At 38.5% G+C, this 21,911-nt stretch overlaps 1 protein-coding gene across 6 annotated transcripts in view; it reads left to right on the forward strand.

Moving 5' to 3' along the window:
* PHF20 (PHD finger protein 20) overlaps nucleotides 1-21,911 on the forward strand; it is a 77,688-nt gene that overhangs the window by 44,572 nt on the left and 11,205 nt on the right. For 5 of the 6 annotated variants that reach the window (XM_019473123.1, XM_019473124.1, XM_019473127.1 and 2 more), the window contains 5 exons: nucleotides 5,238-5,417; nucleotides 8,939-9,037; nucleotides 10,944-11,105; nucleotides 13,427-13,596; nucleotides 19,183-19,282. In XM_019473123.1, the coding sequence (XP_019328668.1) occupies nucleotides 5,238-5,417; nucleotides 8,939-9,037; nucleotides 10,944-11,105; nucleotides 13,427-13,596; nucleotides 19,183-19,282 (711 nt within the window). The remainder of the gene's footprint in view (nucleotides 1-5,237; nucleotides 5,418-8,938; nucleotides 9,038-10,943; nucleotides 11,106-13,426; nucleotides 13,597-19,182; nucleotides 19,283-21,911) is intronic. The other variant, XM_019473126.1, reaches the window with a different exon arrangement.

The raw sequence follows: 21,911 nt of genomic DNA on the forward strand, positions 1-21,911 counted from the left end.
ACAATCAAAACACTCCCTAACATACAGGGCCACCCCACCGCCTCTCCTTCCTCGCCTGTCCCTTCTGAAGAGTCTATAGCCATCCATTGCAGCACTCCAGTCATGAGAGTCACCCCACCATGTTTCTGTGATGGCGATTAAGTCATATCTCTCCCGCTGCACAATGGCTTCCAGCTCCTCCTGTTTGCCACCCATGCTGCGTGCATTGGTGTAGATGCACTTGAGCTGGGCTATCGATTTCGCCCCCGGCATCGGCACGCCACCCCTAGGCTCATCTCTAGTGAGCCTGGTTTTATCCCCTTCCCCCTTCGAACCTAGTTTAAAGCCCTCTCAATGAGCCCTGCCAATTCACGAGCAATGATCCTTTTCCCCCTGTGAGACAGCTGAACTCCATCTGTCGCCAGCAGGCCCGGTGCTGTGTAAATCATTAAGGTTGGAAAAGACTTCCAAGATCATCGAGTCCAACCGTCAACCAAACACCACCATGCCCACTAAAATGGTATGTGGGTATATAATGGCAGCCTGAGTCTGACAAGTTGCTGTTAGTCTTGGCTCTGCTGTTCTCCTTGCCGTGAAGAAGAAAAGAAAGCAATGGACCTGCGATTTGTAGTTCAGAGACTGTAGAAAATCTGTCCCTACTGAGGAGTCCATAAAAGGTACTTCAGGAAAAAACATGCATTTTAGACGTAGGTTTAAATTTTTGTACGTGACCTCATTGTTAGAAAATTCTGCCTCCTCAAAATTAGTTCAATATGTCATGTTAATGCACAGGTGTCTTAATGCCAGGAACACACGTAAAGAAAAAAGAGGTCTCCTCTTTACTCGTGTTACTGATGAGATACTAACCGTGCATGCATAGGGAACAGGTTGGCAAACTTGCTTTGACAGCTTAAACGTATAAGGCATCCAGTTGTCAATTGATAGCTGTTAACATGTGAACCTCTGGCACGTGGCTTAGGGGTTTTCAGGGTGATCCTTTGGGGGGTTTCCTGTTTCCTCTTAATGTTGGCTGATAGATGCCTCTTTGCTAGGTAGTGGAATGTGCATGGGTGACCTACAAACACAGGGTTTCTCACTGGAGTAGGTGCAGATCTGCATTAACACCTCCTACGTTCTGCAGAATTGCCGATCGGCTTTGTGGCTTATCTGGAGGTACTGCATTTAGTTTGTGGAGGAAGGCTGTGTGAAATACTTAAGCCATAAGCCAAGATGATATGTGGTCTTAGAGTTCTTGAAAATATCAGTGGATATTCTCAGCAAATGATCTCACAGCTGTGGATGGTGAATATTGTTTAATTCATAACACTTGGGAATTCAGTCTCTTTGCTTCTTGTGAAGGCTGAATTATCTTCTTAGCTGAGGTCTGACATCTTTTGTGTTCCATTGGACAGAAAGCTATTGCCTTGTCTGTCACTGAGTCTTGACATGCTTCGGTATAAGTTCTCTTAAGGCTTTGTCCTTGTGGTTTCTGCATGGTTGAGGTGGTTTCATATCTCAGGTCTGTATCCGTTAGTTTCTAAGATCCTTCACTGCTTCTGGATCAGCTCTTTGTATGGAAGAGGATACTTCTCCCAGACTTAGAGAAGAGAGGCCTGAAAGAACTCTGTGGAAGAAGGCTGTGGGCAGTTAATCAGCAAGCCTCTTCGTATCCAGTTTTTTATGATCGTATTTCCTGTTCCTGTTAGTGGTATTTAGCATCATCTGAGCTAGAAATTAATCTGCTGGTGTTTAATTCCAACATCACTGTTCAAGAACAGTGAAACTGTTCACTGCCCTGGATGTCAGGAGGGCTTTTGTGGTCTGTTTGTAGAGAATTGTATAATTCTAATGATGATTAATGATATTCTGGATCATAGAGGTATTAAAGGGTACTAATATCTATTTTGATTTTTGTTTGAGTTGGGCATCATCAGGAACGTGTGGAAGTTGTAGCTCAGATGCCACCTGTGTCCCACCTCAGGATATCTCTTAAGACAAGTGCAGGTGTCTTCATGGGACCTGCATAGACAGCTTTAGGAAATGCATTGGTGTCTCCTATGCACTTCCTAATAGGAGTCTCTATGAGTATAGTCCTGCTGTTCACTACGGACTCGTAGTACAGCCTTCTTGTTGCGTGGTAGTCTCAGTAGAGTGCTTCCAGGGACAAGTGACTTGCAAGAGAAGTTAGTTAGAGCACTAAAAAAAGTTGAAGGTGTTGTCCATGTAAATACGGTGTACTGTGCGCTCTGTGTTTGCCTTTCTTGAAACTGCAAATCAGGAGTTCCTGTGATTGGGAGGAGGCAGAGGAGTAGGAAGCCTTCTGAAGAGTGAAGGTTGGCTCAGGGAGTCAGGAGGATGAAAGCACATGGCACACTCTGCAGGTGGTGCTAACGCAGGAAGTCTGAGCTTGGGGAATGCGCAAGTTTTAAAGGCATATACCTAAATACAAGTTCTTAGTTGTGGTTGTTACGGTGAGTAATTGCTCTTTGTCCCTTTGGGGGTAATTTTATAAATTGGTCTGTCTGAATTATACTTGAAAATGTATTGAGAGGAAATAGGACACTAAAGGTGGAATGCTTACAAGTTTGGGTCTTCATGGCACAAGTTTTAATGTTTACTTTCCCAAAAGTTTAGGATAACTTTCCAGTTTTTTAACCTCTTCTTCTCAAATTTAGTCTTAACTCCTAAAATATATTTTGGAGTGCTCAAAGATCTCAAAGACCCTCTAAACTTTTCTATGAATAAAACAAAAGGTGTTTCAAAACTTAACGTATTTGTTGATAACTGTTTTTTTGTCAGTTATTGAAGAAAAATGTGTCTGGTGTAAGATAGAGTACCCTTGAACTCTCCCAGGATGGCGTTACTGGTGGTTGAAAAATCTTACAGAAATGTATTAACCTTTCTGTGTCATAAGAGATACGACATATTCTTGGCAAAAATCTCCTTAAACTTCAGTCTCGCAAAGCTAAAAAACCTAATGGACACAGAATACGGTTTTGTTCCACCAAGAGTCTGTGTGCACAGATCTCAGCCCGCAGGAAGCCCAGATGCCTTCTGCTGTTTGAAAGACTGGTGGGATCAAGGTGGCCATGGGGTTCTTCAAATGCTAATTCATGAAGTTGAGTTGAGCTGTTGGGAGAGGGGAAAGTTAGGAGGCCTAAATGAAGGTTGTCTGGTTTGTATAGCTTTTTCTATTGTAATTTTGGGGTTCCCTGAGATGATGTTCTGTAAATATTTTTGGAACTTAATGCAGAATGGTAGATAATCGGGAAAGCTCAAGAAAGGCTTGTTTACATGACTTCTCACCTTGTACCGCTACAAACAGTTTGCATTTCGGAAAGTTTGTTAGGACACTGATGTTCCCAAACAGGTTATGAAGTACCTTAATCTTATTTTTCAGCTACTGTGTACCATGGAAAAATGTTTTGTCTGAACTGATGGTGTCTTGGTCAACCCACTAATCGTGGAAGTCCTCAGATGAGCAAATTCTGTTAGCAAGAAGTCCTATAAAAATAGACCTGTATTTAAAAAAAAAAACCAACAAAACAAAACAAAAAAACAACCAAACCCCACCCTCTTTATACTTATTCCTGCAAGAGGAGAAGCTAGTCCTGTTGGAAATGGAAGGCCATACACATACTGCAGTATCTTATCAAGGAGTATTTTCTGGTTTTGATACTTTCTCATACTGCGGTGTGGTATCTTATCAAGGAGTATCTTCCAGTTTTGATAGTTCTTTGTGAACAAAACATGCTACTTTCTACAGTCTTGCAGCTCTTGAGGTAAATAAGCACCCAGGGAAAGGCAACAGTGAGTTGCCTGACTGGACAAAAGGCACCTTTATGAGACCGTCTTGTGTGGAAATTTGGGGTTTGGTCTAATTTCTGTCTTCTGTTGTGGCTGCTCTAAAGCACTATGGCAGGTGAGTAGAAGGTAACCATTTGGTTACAGAAATAGTTATGAATGGCTCTTCTTCTTTTTTTCCCCTCAAGTTCTAATGTAACTTCAGAGTGAGAGGACCAGGGTAAAAGTCATCTGATGGCCTTCAGATTTCTGGATCTTGGAGTTTCTTTTGCCTGAAGAGATCTACTTGATTCTGAAAGCTCCACAATGACATGTTTTAATGACCTTGTTACAGCTTCAACTTGAAATGTTGGTCAGGGCAAAGTACTTGATCCCATTTCTTCTCCTAAGTATGCTCTCTTGGATTCTTTTCCTTCTGTTTTCAGTCATTTTCAGGTACTGCTCACAATTATTTAGTTAGAGGTGTCCAAGTGAAAATCCAGCTGGCATGTAAGTCTTCAGACAAGAAGGAAGTTGCCTTTCATATCCAATGAACTTTCGAGATGCTTATGGTGACAGAATTGGACGTTGTTGATCAAAGTCAGCAAGCTGTCAGCTTGGCTTCTGGGTCTCCTTGACCGAGATACTTGATGTCATACTCCAAAATGGCAATGTACTTGTCTCGTTTAGTCTGGCTGTCCTACATGCCATGCAGCCTTAGCTTTTTATTAGCTTCGCTTTTCTTTTTCCATGTCCAGGATTCTTTCGGTAGGAATTGCTAGCTGTAGTTAGGAAGATGAGAACTATTTGACTTGACTTAAATAGTAAATGGAATCTCAGATGAAGCCATGTCTGTATCTCATGGTTTTTGTGAATTTTAGGTAGTGATCCTGAATTCTTGCATCTCACTCTCAGCTGAAACGCTGTTGTTTCAGTGGTATGTATTTAAAAACTGCCCACCCTTAGATGTGCAGAGCTTCTCTATGCCACTTCTATATGCCTCATTACAAAGCACACTTTTGAAAACAGGCTGTGGTTCCTCTAATTAAATCAACAGGGCCCCTTTTCTTTTCTCTTAATTTTTATTACTAGTTTCTTCACCTGACCCATATCTCTGTCAAACTGAACTGTCTCTCTTTCCATCTTTCTTCAAAGCCGCAGTATTTCTGGAAGAACAGAGCTTTGGGGAATGCATTTGCATCCGCTGTTTCTTTTTGGGGAAAAAACAACAGCAGCAACAACAACAAAAAAAACCCCCAACAAACAACCCCAAACCAACAAACTCATTACCAGTTTTAGCCTTTAAATCAGCTTCTATTTAAAAGCTTTTCCGTGGTCAAGTTGCTAGGATTGTGAGTTGAGCAGTGTGTCTGATCAGAAATGTTCCACATGGACTACCAGAGCTGCTGCTGGTGAAGTAGACTTACATTTTGAAAGTATTTAAAGCTTGGACTTCGTCTTTATTCTCTTTGTAGATGCTCCTCTACACATAGCCCTAAGGAGTACCCCATATAGAGATGAAAAAATAGAAAAGAGAAGAACTTCAACTCCTGTAAGTGTCTTAAATAGTCACCGACATTCTGTTAGAGAACAAACCAAGAACCACATAGCGAGATCGCTGCGGAAGCCTCAAGAAAAAGAAAGAGTTGAAAATGGTACGCCTTTTTAGTTTAACATGAAAAAGTTAAACTTGGAAAAGTCTTGGAAAAGTTTTAAGCATTGTAAGGAACTGAAAATAATGACAAAGTATTGACAAAGTATTCTGTGTATCTTCTTTTAGACAGTTTAATAATTTTTTATTGTACAGTATAAAATAAGTGGTGTTTTTTCCACTGTTTCTTTGCAGTAGTTTCAGATGAAGAATCAATATAGAGAATTTTATAAGTTTTCTTGCTATACGCATTGGGGTTTAATCTTCCCAGTCAGTGTGTAGTATTTTTAAGATGTAAAAAGTACTAAAGTATTCTTGCTTATTTTTTGCTTGTTTGATACGTGTTTGATACATGTGTCTTAATTCTGTTAAACTCTTTGTTGTCCAAAGCATTAAATATTTTAAGTAATTCTGAACTTGAGAAACTTTATAAGTTTTCTTGCTATACGCATTGGGGTTTAATCTTCCCAGTCAGTGTGTAGTATTTTTAAGATGTAAAAAGTACTAAAGTATTCTTGCTTATTTTTTGCTTGTTTGATACGTGTTTGATACATGTGTCTTAATTCTGTTAAACTCTTTGTTGTCCAAAGCATTAAATATTTTAAGTAATTCTGAACTTGAGAAACTTAAACCCCTTGTAGTTTTGTTTAATAGCATTTGACTACTTCTGGTAGTCAACATTCCTTGCTACTAAACATCTCTGAACAACTTTACTTCACAACTTTGACTGTTCAGTGGTATAGTGTAAACCCCACTTATACTGGAATGTACTATAATACAGGTGGGTAACAGCCGTGCAGGGGGCGGGGTGTGCTTATACATACACACATACATAAAAATAATATATATTTAAATATATTCTTATATATACATAAATAACACAGAAATAATTTCCAGCATACTTCCAGATTTACTACATCACCACTTTCCTTCAGATATGTGGTGAGAATTTGAGTCACAGTGATGAAGAAAACACAAAAATACCTGTCCTTAAACCATTCTGTCTGTAACAGGTGATCTTTGTTCCGGAGATCGTTTTGAGAAGATGGCCTTACTTGCCTGTCACTGTATTGTTCTGTTGGTCATAGTAGTCAGTCAATACTTACCACCTCTGTTTATTCTTGGGCATCCTTTGCTGCCTTCCCTTGTAGGAAGGTTTGAATGAAATCCATTAGTGTCTCTTCATTGGGCTGACTCAGTGGGACGATTCTTATTTGAGAGTATGGCATATAGAGATTAGAATAAGCTTTCACAGTGGTGGTGGAGGATGTGACTGAGTACTCATCCTGGTCCTGATTAGTCTCTCTGCTGTTCAAGGAAATTGAGAGGGCTTAGGTCTTTTTATGTTTTTGCCAAAAAAATCCTTTTTGAAAATGTGGTGGTTGTGTGGTGAATTTTTAGGATTATATAAGGCAGTTTACCTTTCTCTTTGCTCATGTGAATCTATGAGGATGCTCCTAACCTAGGTAGCCTCCTTACCTGGTCTTTTTTCAGTGAGAATCCATTAGACTTCAGAGTGCTTACAAGAAAAAAAACTTGAGACAAAAAGATTCTTCAGTACAGGGTTTTTGGAAGGTCCCTTTTATAATACTCATTCTTTGCAGATTTTTTTTCTTAGGAAAAAGAAATCCTGCATTAACTGTGCTGTGCAGTTAAGATAGCTGTACACAGAAATTTGCAAACACTTGGATTTTTTCAGATTTTTAAAAGACATACTGGCAAGCTCAAGGGGAAAAAGTATGGAACAAAGTGACAATTTTTTGTCATATTTATCACGGATATGTTGATAGTGACTGAAGTAGCATACTCTGCACTCTCGGACATCTTAAAACAAATCAGGTGATCTGACCATGCAAATTTCAATTCCCAAGTGAAAAGATGCAAAATTTTCCTACCTATGTTGACCTCAGTTATTCTCTCTTTGCCCTTATGGAAGAATAAAATGGCAGAACTTACTTGCATCCCTGTGTATGAGCAGGGAGAAGGAAATGGTACCCAGAGGATCCTGACCACTGGAGGACTAGGAGATGAGGACAAAGGAGAGTAAGAAGGAAGTTGGAAACTCTGTGCTGAGACTTAAATATGAATCTCTTTTTCTTTTTTTTTTTTTTTACCCCCCTCAACAAATGGTAATGGAGCGGGGATGAAGGTTCTCTTTTGTGCTGCCAGTCATATTCCCTTTGAAGGACATGTAATTGGTATGGCAGGCTACCATCAGTGTCAGCCATTAATGTGGCTGCTGGCAATGCACAATTTTAGCAGCCATCACTAATGACATGCCTAAAGAGGAACATAAGTGGCAAAGTAGCAGATGTTCAAGGACTAAGAGGATGGGGAGACAGAGAGCTGAAGACGCTCATGAGGAGGAGCTAATGAGCATGTCTCCTGCACGCTCATCACAGCTGGTAAAACACGACTGAGATTTCCCGTTTCTTGGAGTCAGCTGTTTGTACCATAAATATGTAGCCTTAGACTGCGAATTGGGGAGTTTACTATTAGCATGTGGGAAAGAGGTTAACATAATACACTGGTATTACTGGTTTGCTTCATGAGTCATTACAGACCAGCTAGGGTTCTAAAATGTTTTGTATAGGAGAAGGTTTCTTACAGTATAGAGTGCCTTTAGGTGTTTATTCTCATATCAATAATCAGAAATTGAAATAGGTTTCTAAATGGGATGGTGAGTGGCTTAATCAGCTAGGCACTCTGCGAGCAGAGCCCTTTTGAGATGCAAGGCATCCTTCCATAATAGGTTTTATGGTTGTACCTATGGTCTTGGCTGAGTCAGGATAATTTACTTAAGGAATTGTATAAGTATCTAGAAATTCTGCTGCAGAGACCTAAGTCTGAAAGATAGGAGTTGTAAAAAAAATGCTAGGATATGGAAAGCAAGGGTTTGTGCACATTACCTTGCAGTGGGGTTATACTTCATGGCAAGCGCTCTGGAAGCATGCTTTGAGGATGGACTTGATTGAAAGATATCACCCAGTCATTCAAAAATTACGGTGTTTTTTTTATTCCCATAAAAATGGAGAACAGATGGTGAGATAATAGCAGTTAAAGCCAACTGAACCCGTTGTTACTCCACTTTTCAATGAAAACAAAATATTTGACTGAGGAACTGTACTAGAGTTTGGGGGGTTGCGGTTTTGTTTTTGTCAGACTTCTGTCACAATGCTACTGAAAGTTCAGCCATGATAATTTAGGAAATGGATATAACAAATCTCCCAGTATTTTCTTTTTTAATAATCTGTGAAGCACATAAGTAGTAAATGGGCATTGGTATACAGTGGATTTCTCCCACATGCTATTGTAATTCTGTTGTGGGACAATCAAATTAGAACCTAAAACAGACCATTCCAATTATGAGAGCTGGGAATTCTTACAAATAAGTTTTCTTGTAGTTTTTTGCAGTGAACTGGCCCTGATTGTCCAAACAAACCTTGGAGGTCTTTAAGAAAATTAATAAGTAGAATAGGTGTGTATATATCCTAAAAATTAAATTGGAATGTTGTCTAATTTCAGCTGTTAAAGAACAAGGGAAGAACAAAGAAAGAAAATCCAAAGACTATGGAAGGTCCAAGTCAAAGAAAAAGAAAAAAAAGAAAAAGAGAACTAAGCCTGGTAAAGCTCTCTTTTCTTCTGTAGAGGAAAACAGCTTCATTATTTTGTTTTGCCTGTTACCCAGTTCCACATTCTTAAGAGTGGGCATTGCAGATAAGACTGCTTTCTTCATTAATCTGTTAGTTCTAATTTTATTAAGTGGTTAATGTTAAATTGTGATTGGCAAGATAATTTATTTCCTGGTTTAGGTGCATCATTAATGCTGGATGACGGCTTATAATAGTGCTTGTAATGGCACTGAATAAATCTAACTCCACAATGGATATGTCAATCTTTAAGTCTGGCTTTTCATTAGCAAGTGTACTTGTATGCAAGTTTTACCCAGTTAAAGAGGGTGCGGATCCCCTTGATTTGTTAACAAGTACCCCATGTACCAGATCTTCTCAGTTACATGAGTTAGTTTTGGGGCTCCTGTATGAATGATGGAGTTTGGGAATGTTGATGGGTCCTCTTTTTCTGCCGTTAACTTTGTTATTTCTTACACGTTCACATAGTATGGGATTTCAGAGGCTGTGACAATGAGCTTTGTTAAGCCTGTCACATCCTAATTTTTTTTCCCTAAAGGATAAATCTCTCCTCTCCTGGAGAGATGAAGTAAAAGCCTGATTTAAAGTCTATACTCATGCTCTGTCCCTCTGTCGTGTCTCATAACATGCTGTTCTACGTACATTAATAGGGTTATAGTAGGAACATGTCTTCTCTGTTGAATTCTTCTACAGAGGCTTGGGAATGCTTTCCCTGGGCCACTTTACACTTTGAACTTCATATGTAGGCCCAAGTGTTATTGGGATTCTACACTTCTGAAAATCGCAATTGATTCTGAAAGATTTCTCTAGTGAAATGTTTGCAGATCAAGCGTGGCAACTTTCTCTGCCATTGATGGATGTCTAGGATCATTAATGCAGTACATTTCAATCTGGCATACCTAATTTGTTAAACTAGAGCTCCTTACAGAGGAGTTTGAGATGGGAAAGAAAATACCTTATCTTTTTGTTTGCTGCCATGAAGAAATAGGGCAAGCTGTCATGAGAGAGTAGAGGGGAAGAACCAACCACAGGCAGACTAACTCAGAATTGTACTGAAACAAATAATTTTAGTGAGTTTCTGATTATATGGTGCCCTCAAATATAATGATAATATGCAAAGTATAATTTGTAGACTTATGCAGTAGTTGCACAAAGAGTACCCACAAATTGCTTGTCCACCTACCCTTGGGTTTTAAAATGTTGCTTGCCTTTTCTTGATGTTGCCCTTGTGGTTCTTCAGTCCAGGAACTTTGAAGGTTTCCTCCAGATAACCGATTGGAGGGTACTGCTTATAACTGCAGACAGCCTCGATTTATATGCAGTCCAGGACGTGGCGAATGGGTACTTCACAGAGGAACTGTTCTAGGTGTTTTCTCCACGTTTCTAATCGGGGCTTTTCTTTTCCACCCATGCATCCTGTTGCAAACATACACTAGGAAAATAAGAGAAGAGATGCTTTCTGTCAACTTCATAGTCTGTGAAATTAGGGAATGTGTGTAATGGAATGTGAGGGAGAAGTCTCCAGCTAACAGTGCTTGTTTAGAAGTGTCTGTAATGCAAAAGCATTTGTAGACATATTCACCCCGAGGAATAGTTAGGTTTAAATAACCAGTCTTTTCAGCCTTTCTCACTTACGCCAGCAGTGAAGGATGACTGAGCTGCATAAGATTTTTTTAGTTCAGACAATAACTTTCTTGCCTCTAGAAAGCTTGCAAATCTTTCAGCAGCATAGTGAAGTCCTAGAGTCCTAGCATATTGAAGTAGAGACTGTCTCCGTGAATTATATATGCCTGCTGTGGGCATGCATGGTGCTGTTTTTTCCTCTGCCAACTTTTTTTGACCACAGATTTCTAATAATAATGCTGCTTACAATTTTACAGAATACTCTGGCAGTGAAGAAAACACAGATATTTCCCAGGAGCTTTCTCCTGAAAAATCAGTTGTCACAAAATGTATTTCTTCAAATAAATCATCTGCCCACCCAAGCACACTGCTACACTGCTCCGATTCTGGACAGCACAGAGGAAAATCAAAAACAAACGGTAAGATGACTCTCCTCTATGGTTTGCTGGTTCTGTCTTTCATCACCAGTAAATGTGTGAGCTGCACTAATATGCACGAAAGCTGGTACTCATGATATAAATTTGGTTATTCTTACGCAGGGCTGTGTGTGTTTCCTTTCCCCTGCCTGAAGAAGTTGAACCCAGTTCATTTGCCAGAGCTTGATGTTGCTGCTTTTTGCTTTGACTTTATCTTCACAGAAGCTTTAAGACCGTTGCCCTTATTTCAGAATTCAAACTCATTTTGCACCTTTTTGCAGCACCTTATTAACTCTATAATTACAACGTTCAGACTTCAGTAACTAAATTTTTCATATTTCCTAAGGTTTCCTCAAAGTAGTAGCTCATTCAGAGTTAAAAATAGATGCTATGCAAGTTCTATACAGTATGTGTGCTGTGTTTGAGACCACTGGATGTGGTTATGTGTAGTTGTACAGGTACCGTATGATACATGGTTATAATGACTTTCTGAGCTTCATAATGATGAGAAGCTCTTGAGTAACTATTTATTAGTGTCTTCATAGTACTTCATAAACAGAGCTCCTAAAAATGTGTCTTCCAGCTTTCATAATTTTTAATATCTTGGTCTATCTTGCTATTCACTGTCACAAGCTGGTACAATAAAAACCAAAGACAAACTTTTTTTTCTTTCTGTTATTCTTAAAGCTCACAAATTTGAAGGAAATGGGAAATGTATGACAGCTTGATTATGTACAGGAACCTTAAATTCCTTATTGTATGGGTATGCTGTTGGTGACCATTTGACTTTTTTTTGACACAACCGTTTTATTGTTTGGTATTAGGCAAAATGTAAAAATTAACTGAAGTTAATTCCATTGTATAGGGAAAAGAGGAAACATTAAAAACTACTGAAGTGCAGATGGTGATAATGTCTTAAAACATGTTCTGCAAGTCTGATCAGTTGCATTTTTGGAGCATATCAACCATAGAACGTACTCGCAGTTTAGTAACTTGGCCATCAGTTGCTCAGACTTCTTTTGATCAGTTCATAGACATTGAAAGAGGTGAAAAGTATTGGAAATAGTTTTATTTCGTCCTTTTCACAGTTGCTTTGCTGCTTTTTGCATCTGCAGAACTTGTACTAACAATAAAAGCAGTGTCTATATAAATAAGATCTGGTGTAAGTCATAGTAAAACTCTTGTGTAGAATGAAAGTGCAGCATGCTTAACCTGTTGCTTCCAGAGTACTTCAGGAAAGTGGTGTATCTCAGAAGTGGAATAAAACTTTTAAACATGAAAATTAACTAATGCATTGGGTTCTCAGCCCCTTAAATTTGAGAACAGATATTTCTCCAAAAGATCTAGTTTATATACCACAGAGTGGTGGTTCTATTTCTACAGTCTTGTTTTTGGGGCTAAGTGATCAAAATCGTTCTACCCAATATAACTGAGAGACCACAATCTAGTTAAGAGTGACTAAAATTTTTACCTTCCGCTCTCCTCCAGCTCATTAGAGTATTTCCCAAATAATTAAAATTCTTATCTTCTCTCTCTGACCCTCCCATTCTGTCCCCAAGGAAGGTGTAGACATTGCATTAATGTTATTGAGATAAGCATCTCAATTTAGCATGTTGTTCAATAAAGATTTTCTTGGCAGTTTTATTCAATCCACAGAGATGCATTAATGCTTTAAGTAGCATGAGAGCATTCTTAAAGAATACCTTGGGCAGTGCACTGCCCCTAAATTGATAAATGTGTCCTCAACAGGAGTCTAAATGAAGTTAATCATTTCTGAAGCAGGATTAAATTCTGTGTTGGACTCTGAATGTTTCTGTAATGGAGACATTATTTTGTGAGATCAAATGGTTCATAAGACAGAACCCTCATCTCTTTTTGGGAGCTCTACACTTAAAGTACCAAGTCACAATTCCATACAAATTGCAGAAACTAGTGTGAATCCTATTTGAATTTATAGATCTGGGTTTGTTTATTATACTTACTTGTCTAAAGAGACTTTGTGTCTTTGGTTTGAGGCACTGTATGTTGAGAGTACAAGTTTAATGGCAGAAATTGTTAAGTTGGAATATTTTGAAGGCGCTGTTAATGAGAATATAAAACTTCATTATGTAGTAACCTTCAATAAACTTACTGTTTACAAAACAAAAAGGTCTTACTGTTTATTGAAGGTTACTACATAATTTAGTAACATTGTGATGTTCCTCAAATTACACGGTGAACTCTTGCTTTTAGAAATGTATGTCTGCATATTTGGGATGAAATCTTGAGAGTTATTTGACCTCTTTGTAATTACTCGGGATTTTATCTAACTACTTTTTCTACAGAGGATGACACCCTGAGTGAGTCATCTATGGATAGCTTGCTTTGGAGTGATGATGACTGCAGTCAGGATGTTGATGTAACCACAAACCCTGACGAAGAAGTTGAAGAAAGTGATTTTGAGATTGTTCGGTGTGTTTGTGAAGTAAAAGAAGAAAACGACTTCATGATTCAGGTATGAAGTGGAGGGTGAATGCACATTTTGGTGAATACAGTGGAAGGTGTCAGTGGAGAAGCTATTGTAGAAATATGCACAGGTATGTTCTGTACGTGAAATAAACTATTGTTTTTCTCTGAAATCATAAAACTTTTTAAGATAACCTGTCAGGGTGAGCAACTGGTATGGTAGGTGGAAAACTTTGCTTTTTGATACAGTTTGTGAAAAATCTTCAGTTTGTTTTTTTTTTTAATTGAAGGAAAGTGGGGGAAGAGGGACAATTCTATACAAGCCATTAATGGTTGGCTTGTCACTTGTGGATTTGCATTTTTCTAAAAATTAGAACACTTCCTAGGTTTAGAGAATACATATTTAAAATCAGTGGCTTTTTATCTGGCTTTTTTGCTTCCCTCTAATTCTGAGAATGTTCAGAACGTTGCCATCAGATCATGGTACCCTTCCACTTCTCTGCCCTGGCAAGAAGTTTGACTTAAACATACAATCCTCTAGATAGGATGAACAAAAAAATTATGAATTGAGTCTTTTGTTTTGAAGCAGAGCTGCATTTGTCCATTCTGCAGCTGCTTCTGTAGTTTGTAAATTCAGAGTTCCTAATCGGTGTAAGGCCATCTGTCCATTCTCCATATATGTACTCTTTTTAAAGCAACTTTACAGAAAACTGTTTCCAGCCAGAGCAGTGTCTCTCTCTCTCCTGCTTAAAACTGTTGATAAAAGCCTCTTTGGAACTGCCCTGGCTGTTCACTTTTTGAGACATTTGTGAATTATCAGGAAACCATTCCCCACATAGCTGCTCTGAGTCATTCCACCCAGTTCCTATTAATTTCAAATAGTGAAGTCAAATATATCAACGAAAAACTTCTTCAGCATTTTTTTCTCTAGTTCATTTTGCCACTGCTGCTTACGTGAGCTGCATGGTCCCCTTTGGTAATTCCCCCTAAGTCTTAGAAGAAGCATATGCAGGGGCTTAAGTGTGTCATGCTCTTGAACCTAGATCACAAGCTTTTCATAGTTGCCCTTCTGAAGAAATGAGTTTTTTCTTTTCTTTTTTTTTTTTTTTTTTTTTTTAGGAGGCTCCCACCCTTCCTGTCTAGATAACTTTTTGCTTGTTGTGGGACCTCAGTTCAAAGTGACAGTAGTATAGCTTGGTAGCTGTGTTCATTGCAATTTTTAAGGTAATTATTGCATTCTTTTGAGAAGGCTGTTTCGTTTGTGAAAGGATATGGCATGACACTGACTTCAGAAATACTTTTCTGGCACACAAAGCTCACCCCCATCTGCAGCTTTTGAATTCACTTTCCCAGGCATTCTGTTGCTAATTTTTGTGAGGTTTGAATCCCACTTCATGGGACCCCTTACTGGGATAGTTGCTGGCATGTTGCTGTGAACTGCGTTTCTTTTTTGCTACTTGGAACTAGGAGGAAGGACAGAAGTTGATCTATACCTACCTCACATCTGCTGCTGATTTTTTGGTGGACTTTATTGTTTGAATGGAGGTAGAAACCTGTTAAGGAGAAGAGAGGGTGCACTGTTTAAATTGTAGTGTGAATAATTCTTTGGCTTCTGCAGCAGGACAGTGTAGAAACACCTTTTTTGCTCTGAACAACAGCCTAACTTTAAAATTTTTTAATAGGGCTAGCTAACGCAGCTAAATTTGATTTTTGTCCTCAACAGTTGAGTTTAACAGCTAACTTCACTGGGTAGTTTTCTTTGGCCTTCCATACTATTTTATGGAGATTTGCTCTGGAAGGTATGACACTTTTTTTCTCTTAGTGCTGAGTTCATTTTGATGGACACCTTTGTATTAGTGTTGAATCCTGACAACACAGGGCAAAAGATACCTTGTGCATTGGTAGGAAAGGGTGCAGTGATGGGCAGTGGTCAAAATTAGATAAATAGCATCTGAGTGTATAGGAGGAAAAGGAGTCTGACAGTTGAGAATAAAGGGGGCTGTCTGCCTTCTGATGAGATGGCTCAATGAAAAACACAAAGATATCGTCTGGAGTATAGTTTTCTGGCAAATGGAGGCAAAACACTAGTCTATGATTGCAGAATGCAGCGAACTTGTCAGCTAGCTCAGGACATAGTCTATGGATAGCTGTCATGTAAGGTTTCGTGGGCTGCTTCTGAGATCAGTTTTCTAAGTTGAACTAATTTGGGGTCTTTCTGAGTGTATTGCAAAGTTTTGAACACTTCAGCTGTGTTATAAAAGAATTGTCTAGGAGAGCAGGTTATTCTCTCTGGAAAAGACATGCAGATCGGCAGCGTGGTGAGTAGTTGCATTCATTACAGGGATTGAAGCAATAGGAATTGGAGAGCAAGGAGCTGGTAACAAGATTTTGGGGGGGTAGGTTAGGCAGATGGTTTGCTTAAAGTACCAAATGCTGTGCTCCCCACACCTTTCTGTCAGCCTGTAGTTTTGCGGAAAATGTTTTGAACAGTCTGGTCTTCTGTTGTTGATGTAGAAATGCCTGAATTAGCTCTTTAAGTACGGAGCATTAATACAAAGCAAAGATGCTGTGTTATACAACTATGGAATTATGATGAGGGGAGCCTATTTTCAGCTTTTCAGAGGTGTAGTGCAGAGATTGACGCTTCCCTTTGACTTTATAGAGTGAGAATCCTGCGTAGTTGTCATAACTTTGTAAGAAGGAAAGATTTCTTCCCTATTTCCTACTCAGACTTTAATTTGACACTTGGAAACTCAAATTTGCAAGTGTCTACCCTAAAGAACTTGCATTTAGACTTGCCTTCTCTTCCTGCAGATAGGTAATTTTGCTCAGTGTATGGGTTTTTAGAAAGAATATTGTCATTCTTTGTACTTGTCTCCATTGGGGTGTTTATTCTGCCCGTTTATTACTCTGACGAGATCTGACTGAAGTACGCTGACGCTTGGGGTACTTGCTTGAGCATGTGCCTGTGTGCCAGTCTGCCTTGACTTGGTATCGAAATCAGGAGCCAGGGCAGTTTCTCCGTGCATGTGACTGGAGGTTCATTCCACCCAGGATACATGTATGGTGCCCTTTTACAAGAGGGAGATTGGTAAGTAATTTCCTTTTTGAACTGCGATCATTTCCATGAATGTGCCAAATTTAGAAATAATGAGGAAAAAATGTTAATTTTAAAAACAAGCAGCACCTTTATTTTTCCTGAAAGATCAGGGACCATTAAGGTTTAATGAAACTCTTACACAGTTAAACCGAGAGTTTGTTCCATTTAGGTCTTTAAACTAATAATAAACCCCCCCCAAAATTCAGCTTAGAGATTTTGCAAAAAACTCTTCCTTTATCTTGAACTTGCCTTAAATTAATTGTCTAAAGTAATTTTTGCATAAAGAATACCATTCATTACACCGGGAGACTGAAATACGGTTTTGCATTTAAAGTAAGTATCTAGCTCAGTTAGTAGAAGTTAAAACTGGAAAAAAGTATAAAAACCAATACATCATTGGTCAATGGTGTTTCATTCCAGTCTCTGTAACTTTGAAAGGAGGTTACTGGATTTCATTTATGGAGCCTGTGTAAAGTAGTAGCTTAGCATTGCCATGTGTTGCTTCTGAAGGCACAGGACTCCCTTTGTAGGGTAAGGCTCGGGCCCAAAAAAGTCCAGACAAAATGTCATTGTCCCTTCCTTTTGGATTTATACCTAAACATTGGTGAATTTGTGTGTGATGTAGAGAATTCTGGGGCTGGATTTTGTGGCCTTTGAGGTGAAGGATGTAAATGGACTTGGGATATTTTTGTTCTGGTAGGTGAACAACTGCTTTAAATACATGTACATTGGGTTCAGTTATTTCTTTCGCAATTGAACTTTGATTTAAATATTATTGCACAACTCTGCATGTTTTTCCTCTTTAAAATCTCTTACTTGGCTTGCTTTGAATCTCCCTACTACTGCCTGGGCAGGGGGTAGCTTCTATGAAGCATGTGTCCAGAGCAATAGCCTGTAGCCTGGCCAGCCAAGCTGTGAAGCAGAACATACAGATAAAAGGAAGGACCTGTGCCCTGATGGGGTGGATATTTAAATATCAGTTGAGTAAAATAAAAAGAGTTGGGATGCTTCATTAGAGTTCTGGGCAAATTTGCCTGAAAAAATCGCTGAGTGTAGCTCTGTGCCATATGGCATGATTTATAGGATCTAAGTGTAACTAGGTCCAGGAGCTCCCTTCCTTTTAGCATGCAGTTTTCTTAATCTGTTTTCTTCCTTTTAGGACACCTTTTTCTGGCTCTTGCTAATCATCTTTGTGAAAGAAGGATGGTGTCTCAGCCTTTTTTGAAAACATCTCCTTATTGCTTTAGGACTGTTTACCCATTTTGTAAGGCAAAAACATTGTTAGTTGCATCTTCAGAAACCTGTTTCTCTCTAACCTTTTACATTCTCTGTTCCCGGTGCTTCTATTTCCTCCACACCTAGACCACTAATTTAATGCGATGACGTATTAAAAAACTGGTGGTCCCTTTCTGTCTCTCCTAGCTTGAGGAAAGGCAGCAGATAAGAAAAGCATTAATAAAAGTGGTATAAGTGGTCTTCAATACAGATGAGATGTTTATCAAGTTAGCATCTTTGTAAGTCAGTGAAGAGCAGCATCTAAGATTGCTTGCAGTTGCTGTTTGTGTTTGCTTTAGCTCATTTTGAAAACCTTTGCCAATATTGACAAGATCTCTGCATTAAGCGTTTGGCTTGTGCTCTGAGAAATAAAGGTTATGATCTGTTGTCTTATTGCTTGTGAAAATAGTAATTCTGAACTGACACCACAGTTTCAAATCAATTTACTTAATATGTGGGGTTTTGTCCCATGTTTCAGTGGTCTTTAGGCTACAGTTGAAGTTTTGTCTGCTTGTTAAAGTGTGTGTGGGTGGGGAAAGTGACTGAAACAGAACATGTGGATATAGTTTTTCCTGCTCCAAAACTGTATGGCTTTAAGTACAGTGATTGCATTTTAAATAGCATAACTGCGCTGAAAAAGTAGGGCCAAATTATATTTGGTCTTTGCCAATATGATTGCTCGCACTTGGAAGGATATCAGAAGTTTTTAAAGCTAGTACAACTGCATCTGCACTTTAGTTTTACATTAGTAGAGCTACCTTTGAAATAGATAAAATGTTAGAGATAAAAGTATTAGTAAAGCATAATATTGGCTAGTCTTATGTGACATAAATACCACTTGGATTTTATAATTGAATGTGACTTACTGTTTGAAGGGGAAACCTTTTAATTCAGAAAACTTGATATATTTTGCTAAAGAAAGCTTGATTGCATACTGTTTTCTGTCCTGATTATGTGTGCATGCATCTTGTGGAAGATTTTAATCTCCAGAGGGAACACTTTTGCACCTTTCAGGATCTCTGCTTCCACTTTGTAATTGTTGTCATTCTCCAGAAATCATGTGAAAAATGTGTGGGAAGGGTTCAAATTTTATTGTAGTCTGATTCTTTAATGTATTTGCTTGTAGCTGGAGAAGTGGGTGGGTATTAATACACATTTTTGTCTTAAAATATGTAGATGCTGTGTCTCTTAATTGAGGTAATCTCATTGAGCTCCTGTAGGCTTAACTTCTCTTCATGTGCACTTCTTGACTTTAAACAGTGTGAAGAGTGTCTATGCTGGCAGCATGGAGTCTGTATGGGTTTACTGGAAGATAATGTACCTGAGAAATATACCTGCTATATTTGCCAAGATCCTCCAGGTACAGAAATTTAAGGTTACAGAGCCTTCTTATATATGTAGTAACTTTCTTAGTTTATATATATATATATATTTTGCAAAGATTAAACTTTTTTTTGCTCCCCTAACTGTGTCTGTCATTTTAGGTAATTGAGATCAGTTATAGATACAGAAAGTTTAATTTATGTGAATGTACCTGAGTCAATATTGTGGAATTACAGCTGGACAGGAATGGAAATGAATGTTTTAACTGTGACGACCATCTGTCACGTATTTGCCAGTAATAAGGATTGTACTATCTGGCTATGGAAAATGAATTTAGAATCACTCAGGAAACTTAAGCAAAGACTCCCCACGGGCACATCTTACGGGATGTGACTGCAGCTTTCCTCCAACAAGGCCAGGCTTACGCATTCTTTAAAATAAGTCAGCAAGAGGCTCGCTGGTTCTCACCACGCGTGCTTGTTATGGAAAGGCACTTGCAATCCATGTATATAAATATAAATTATCTTGGGTAACACAGAGTTGATTAAGCAATACATTCTCTAGTCCTAGCTATGTATTTTAAAATGTCTTAGTCCATCTTATGCAGCAGGTAAAATTACGCTTACATGGATCTTTTCTGATTTCCTACTCTATGAATTATAAAGCCTGGCTGAATGTGGAAACGGGTGAAGTTCAGGCTTGAGTCCATGTTCATAAGTGATGAGAAAATGGGGTCTCTGTTTGCCTAATCACAAGACGTTTTTGGTTTATTTACATATTTGGATTGTGATATCAGCTTTTTTTGGCTGTTTAAAACTACCAAGTCTTTGGTAGCTTAACTCATTGATTTGTGTAGTTCGTATACTAATGTTGTTTGTCCTCTTCGCAAGGAAGACATGCTATGCTTACATTCAGTTACCTAAGTAGTAAAATAGTTTAACATTTATTTAGGGTTTTTCTACAGTATCTTGCATCTAGGATTTTAACCCCCTATTTTCAAGATACTTTGATTTCTGTCCATTTGAGTTAGTTTTACACTTAACTAAAGTGCACATGCAAACTGAAGTTGTGCCATCACACTTGAACTATTTGTATTTAGTAAGAAACTTTATCAGAACGCTTTTTGGTAAAAACCGATTACAACTAACACTTCATTTGCTTCATTAGTTTAATCACTTTTATTAACTATTGCTTTGAAGATCCTGAAACTCACATCTATTTTTATTTGGGATTAATTTTTACCTCTGCCTTGGAAAAGGAAAACATATCCAACTTTTTGACTGCAAAAGTGGCTTCTCAATTTCAGTGAATCTGCTGTTGGCTTGAAATGAGCTAAATAGGCTTTATGAATCTGTAAAGAAGTTGCTTTTAAAACTGGGCATGGCCATTCAGGAAACTCTTATTTAGGAGCTTTCCCCAGTTTAGTGCTGGGACTTGTAACAGTACCATTCATATTGTTGGAAATAGATGCAAGTTTAGTGTAATTATACCTAAAAACTGTACCAACTGTCATTTTAGACAGTTTTTTTGAGTTAAGTGGGATTTTTAAGAGATTTGTTAACATTTACCCTTGCTTAAACGTTATCAAGATGCTTATGATGTGACAGATTCATTCAAGCCATAGAGAGCATACATTGTTGGATATTGTCTTGTGTCTTCTCTTAAGCTTATACACCTAGAAAGAGAGCACTTTTTGTCTCCGAGTACACCGCTAAGAAAAAAAGCCATGGATGAGCTTCAGTTGGATAATCTCAGTGTTGTTAAGATGACCATGGAGTTCTAAAATTCAGGATTTTATTCTTGTGGACTGAACTTCATTTTCTGTCACAGATGGTAGCTTCTCTAACACAGAAATAAATGCATAGGGGTTAATACAGGTATGTCAGGAATGTCTCCAAAGTGGTTCTGGCCATACCTAGAAGATCTCTTGCTTGATACAGCATATGTGCCTGAAAAGTTGAGCTGTTAGAGCCTTGAAAATTCATTCTTCCCTGCGTTGGTTTCTGTTTGAGAGTTTTTGGAGGTCTTGCCTCAAAACATTGAGTGTTGTCCTCTACAGCCTAGTGGCTGAGTGTGCTTATAAGTGCACTTGTTTGCTTTTACTCCTTTACTGAGACAAAGTGTTAGTATTGAATTTAAGTTTGAAAGTGTCCTTTATGTCCATGGATGTTCATACAGGGCATGATATAGAAACCATTTTGCTGCCATTCTATAACTACCATCCAAAAGCATATCAATACCTGTGACCAAGTTCTGCATATTTCTCAGTACGGCTTCCAAAAAGTTGTTTTGCCTCATTGTGCCAAAGTTAATAGCGTGGGCAGCAATGCTACGTAATATGCATGTAGTGCAACCCCTTGTTCTCACTCTGCTGCCTAGTAACGTTTTTTATCTTCTCCTTAACTGCTGAAACTTCTAGTCAATGTTAACCTTGCTTATATTGGAGACTTTTTTGTGAATATCATTCTGAGTCTGTGCTCCAATATTATCTAACTTTGTACGTTTGCTGACTGGGCTGTATATAGGCCAGTAAATCATAGAATCATAGAATCATTGAGGTTGGAAAAGACCTCTAAGATCATCGAGTCCAACCATCGACCCAACACCACCATGCCCACTAAACCATGTCCCTAAGCGCCTCATCTACACGTCTTTTAAATCCCTCC

Source organism: Aptenodytes forsteri, unplaced genomic scaffold (genome assembly GCF_000699145.1).
Source record: "Aptenodytes forsteri isolate BGI_AS27 unplaced genomic scaffold, ASM69914v1 Scaffold38, whole genome shotgun sequence".
Classification (NCBI taxonomy): domain Eukaryota; kingdom Metazoa; phylum Chordata; class Aves; order Sphenisciformes; family Spheniscidae; genus Aptenodytes; species Aptenodytes forsteri.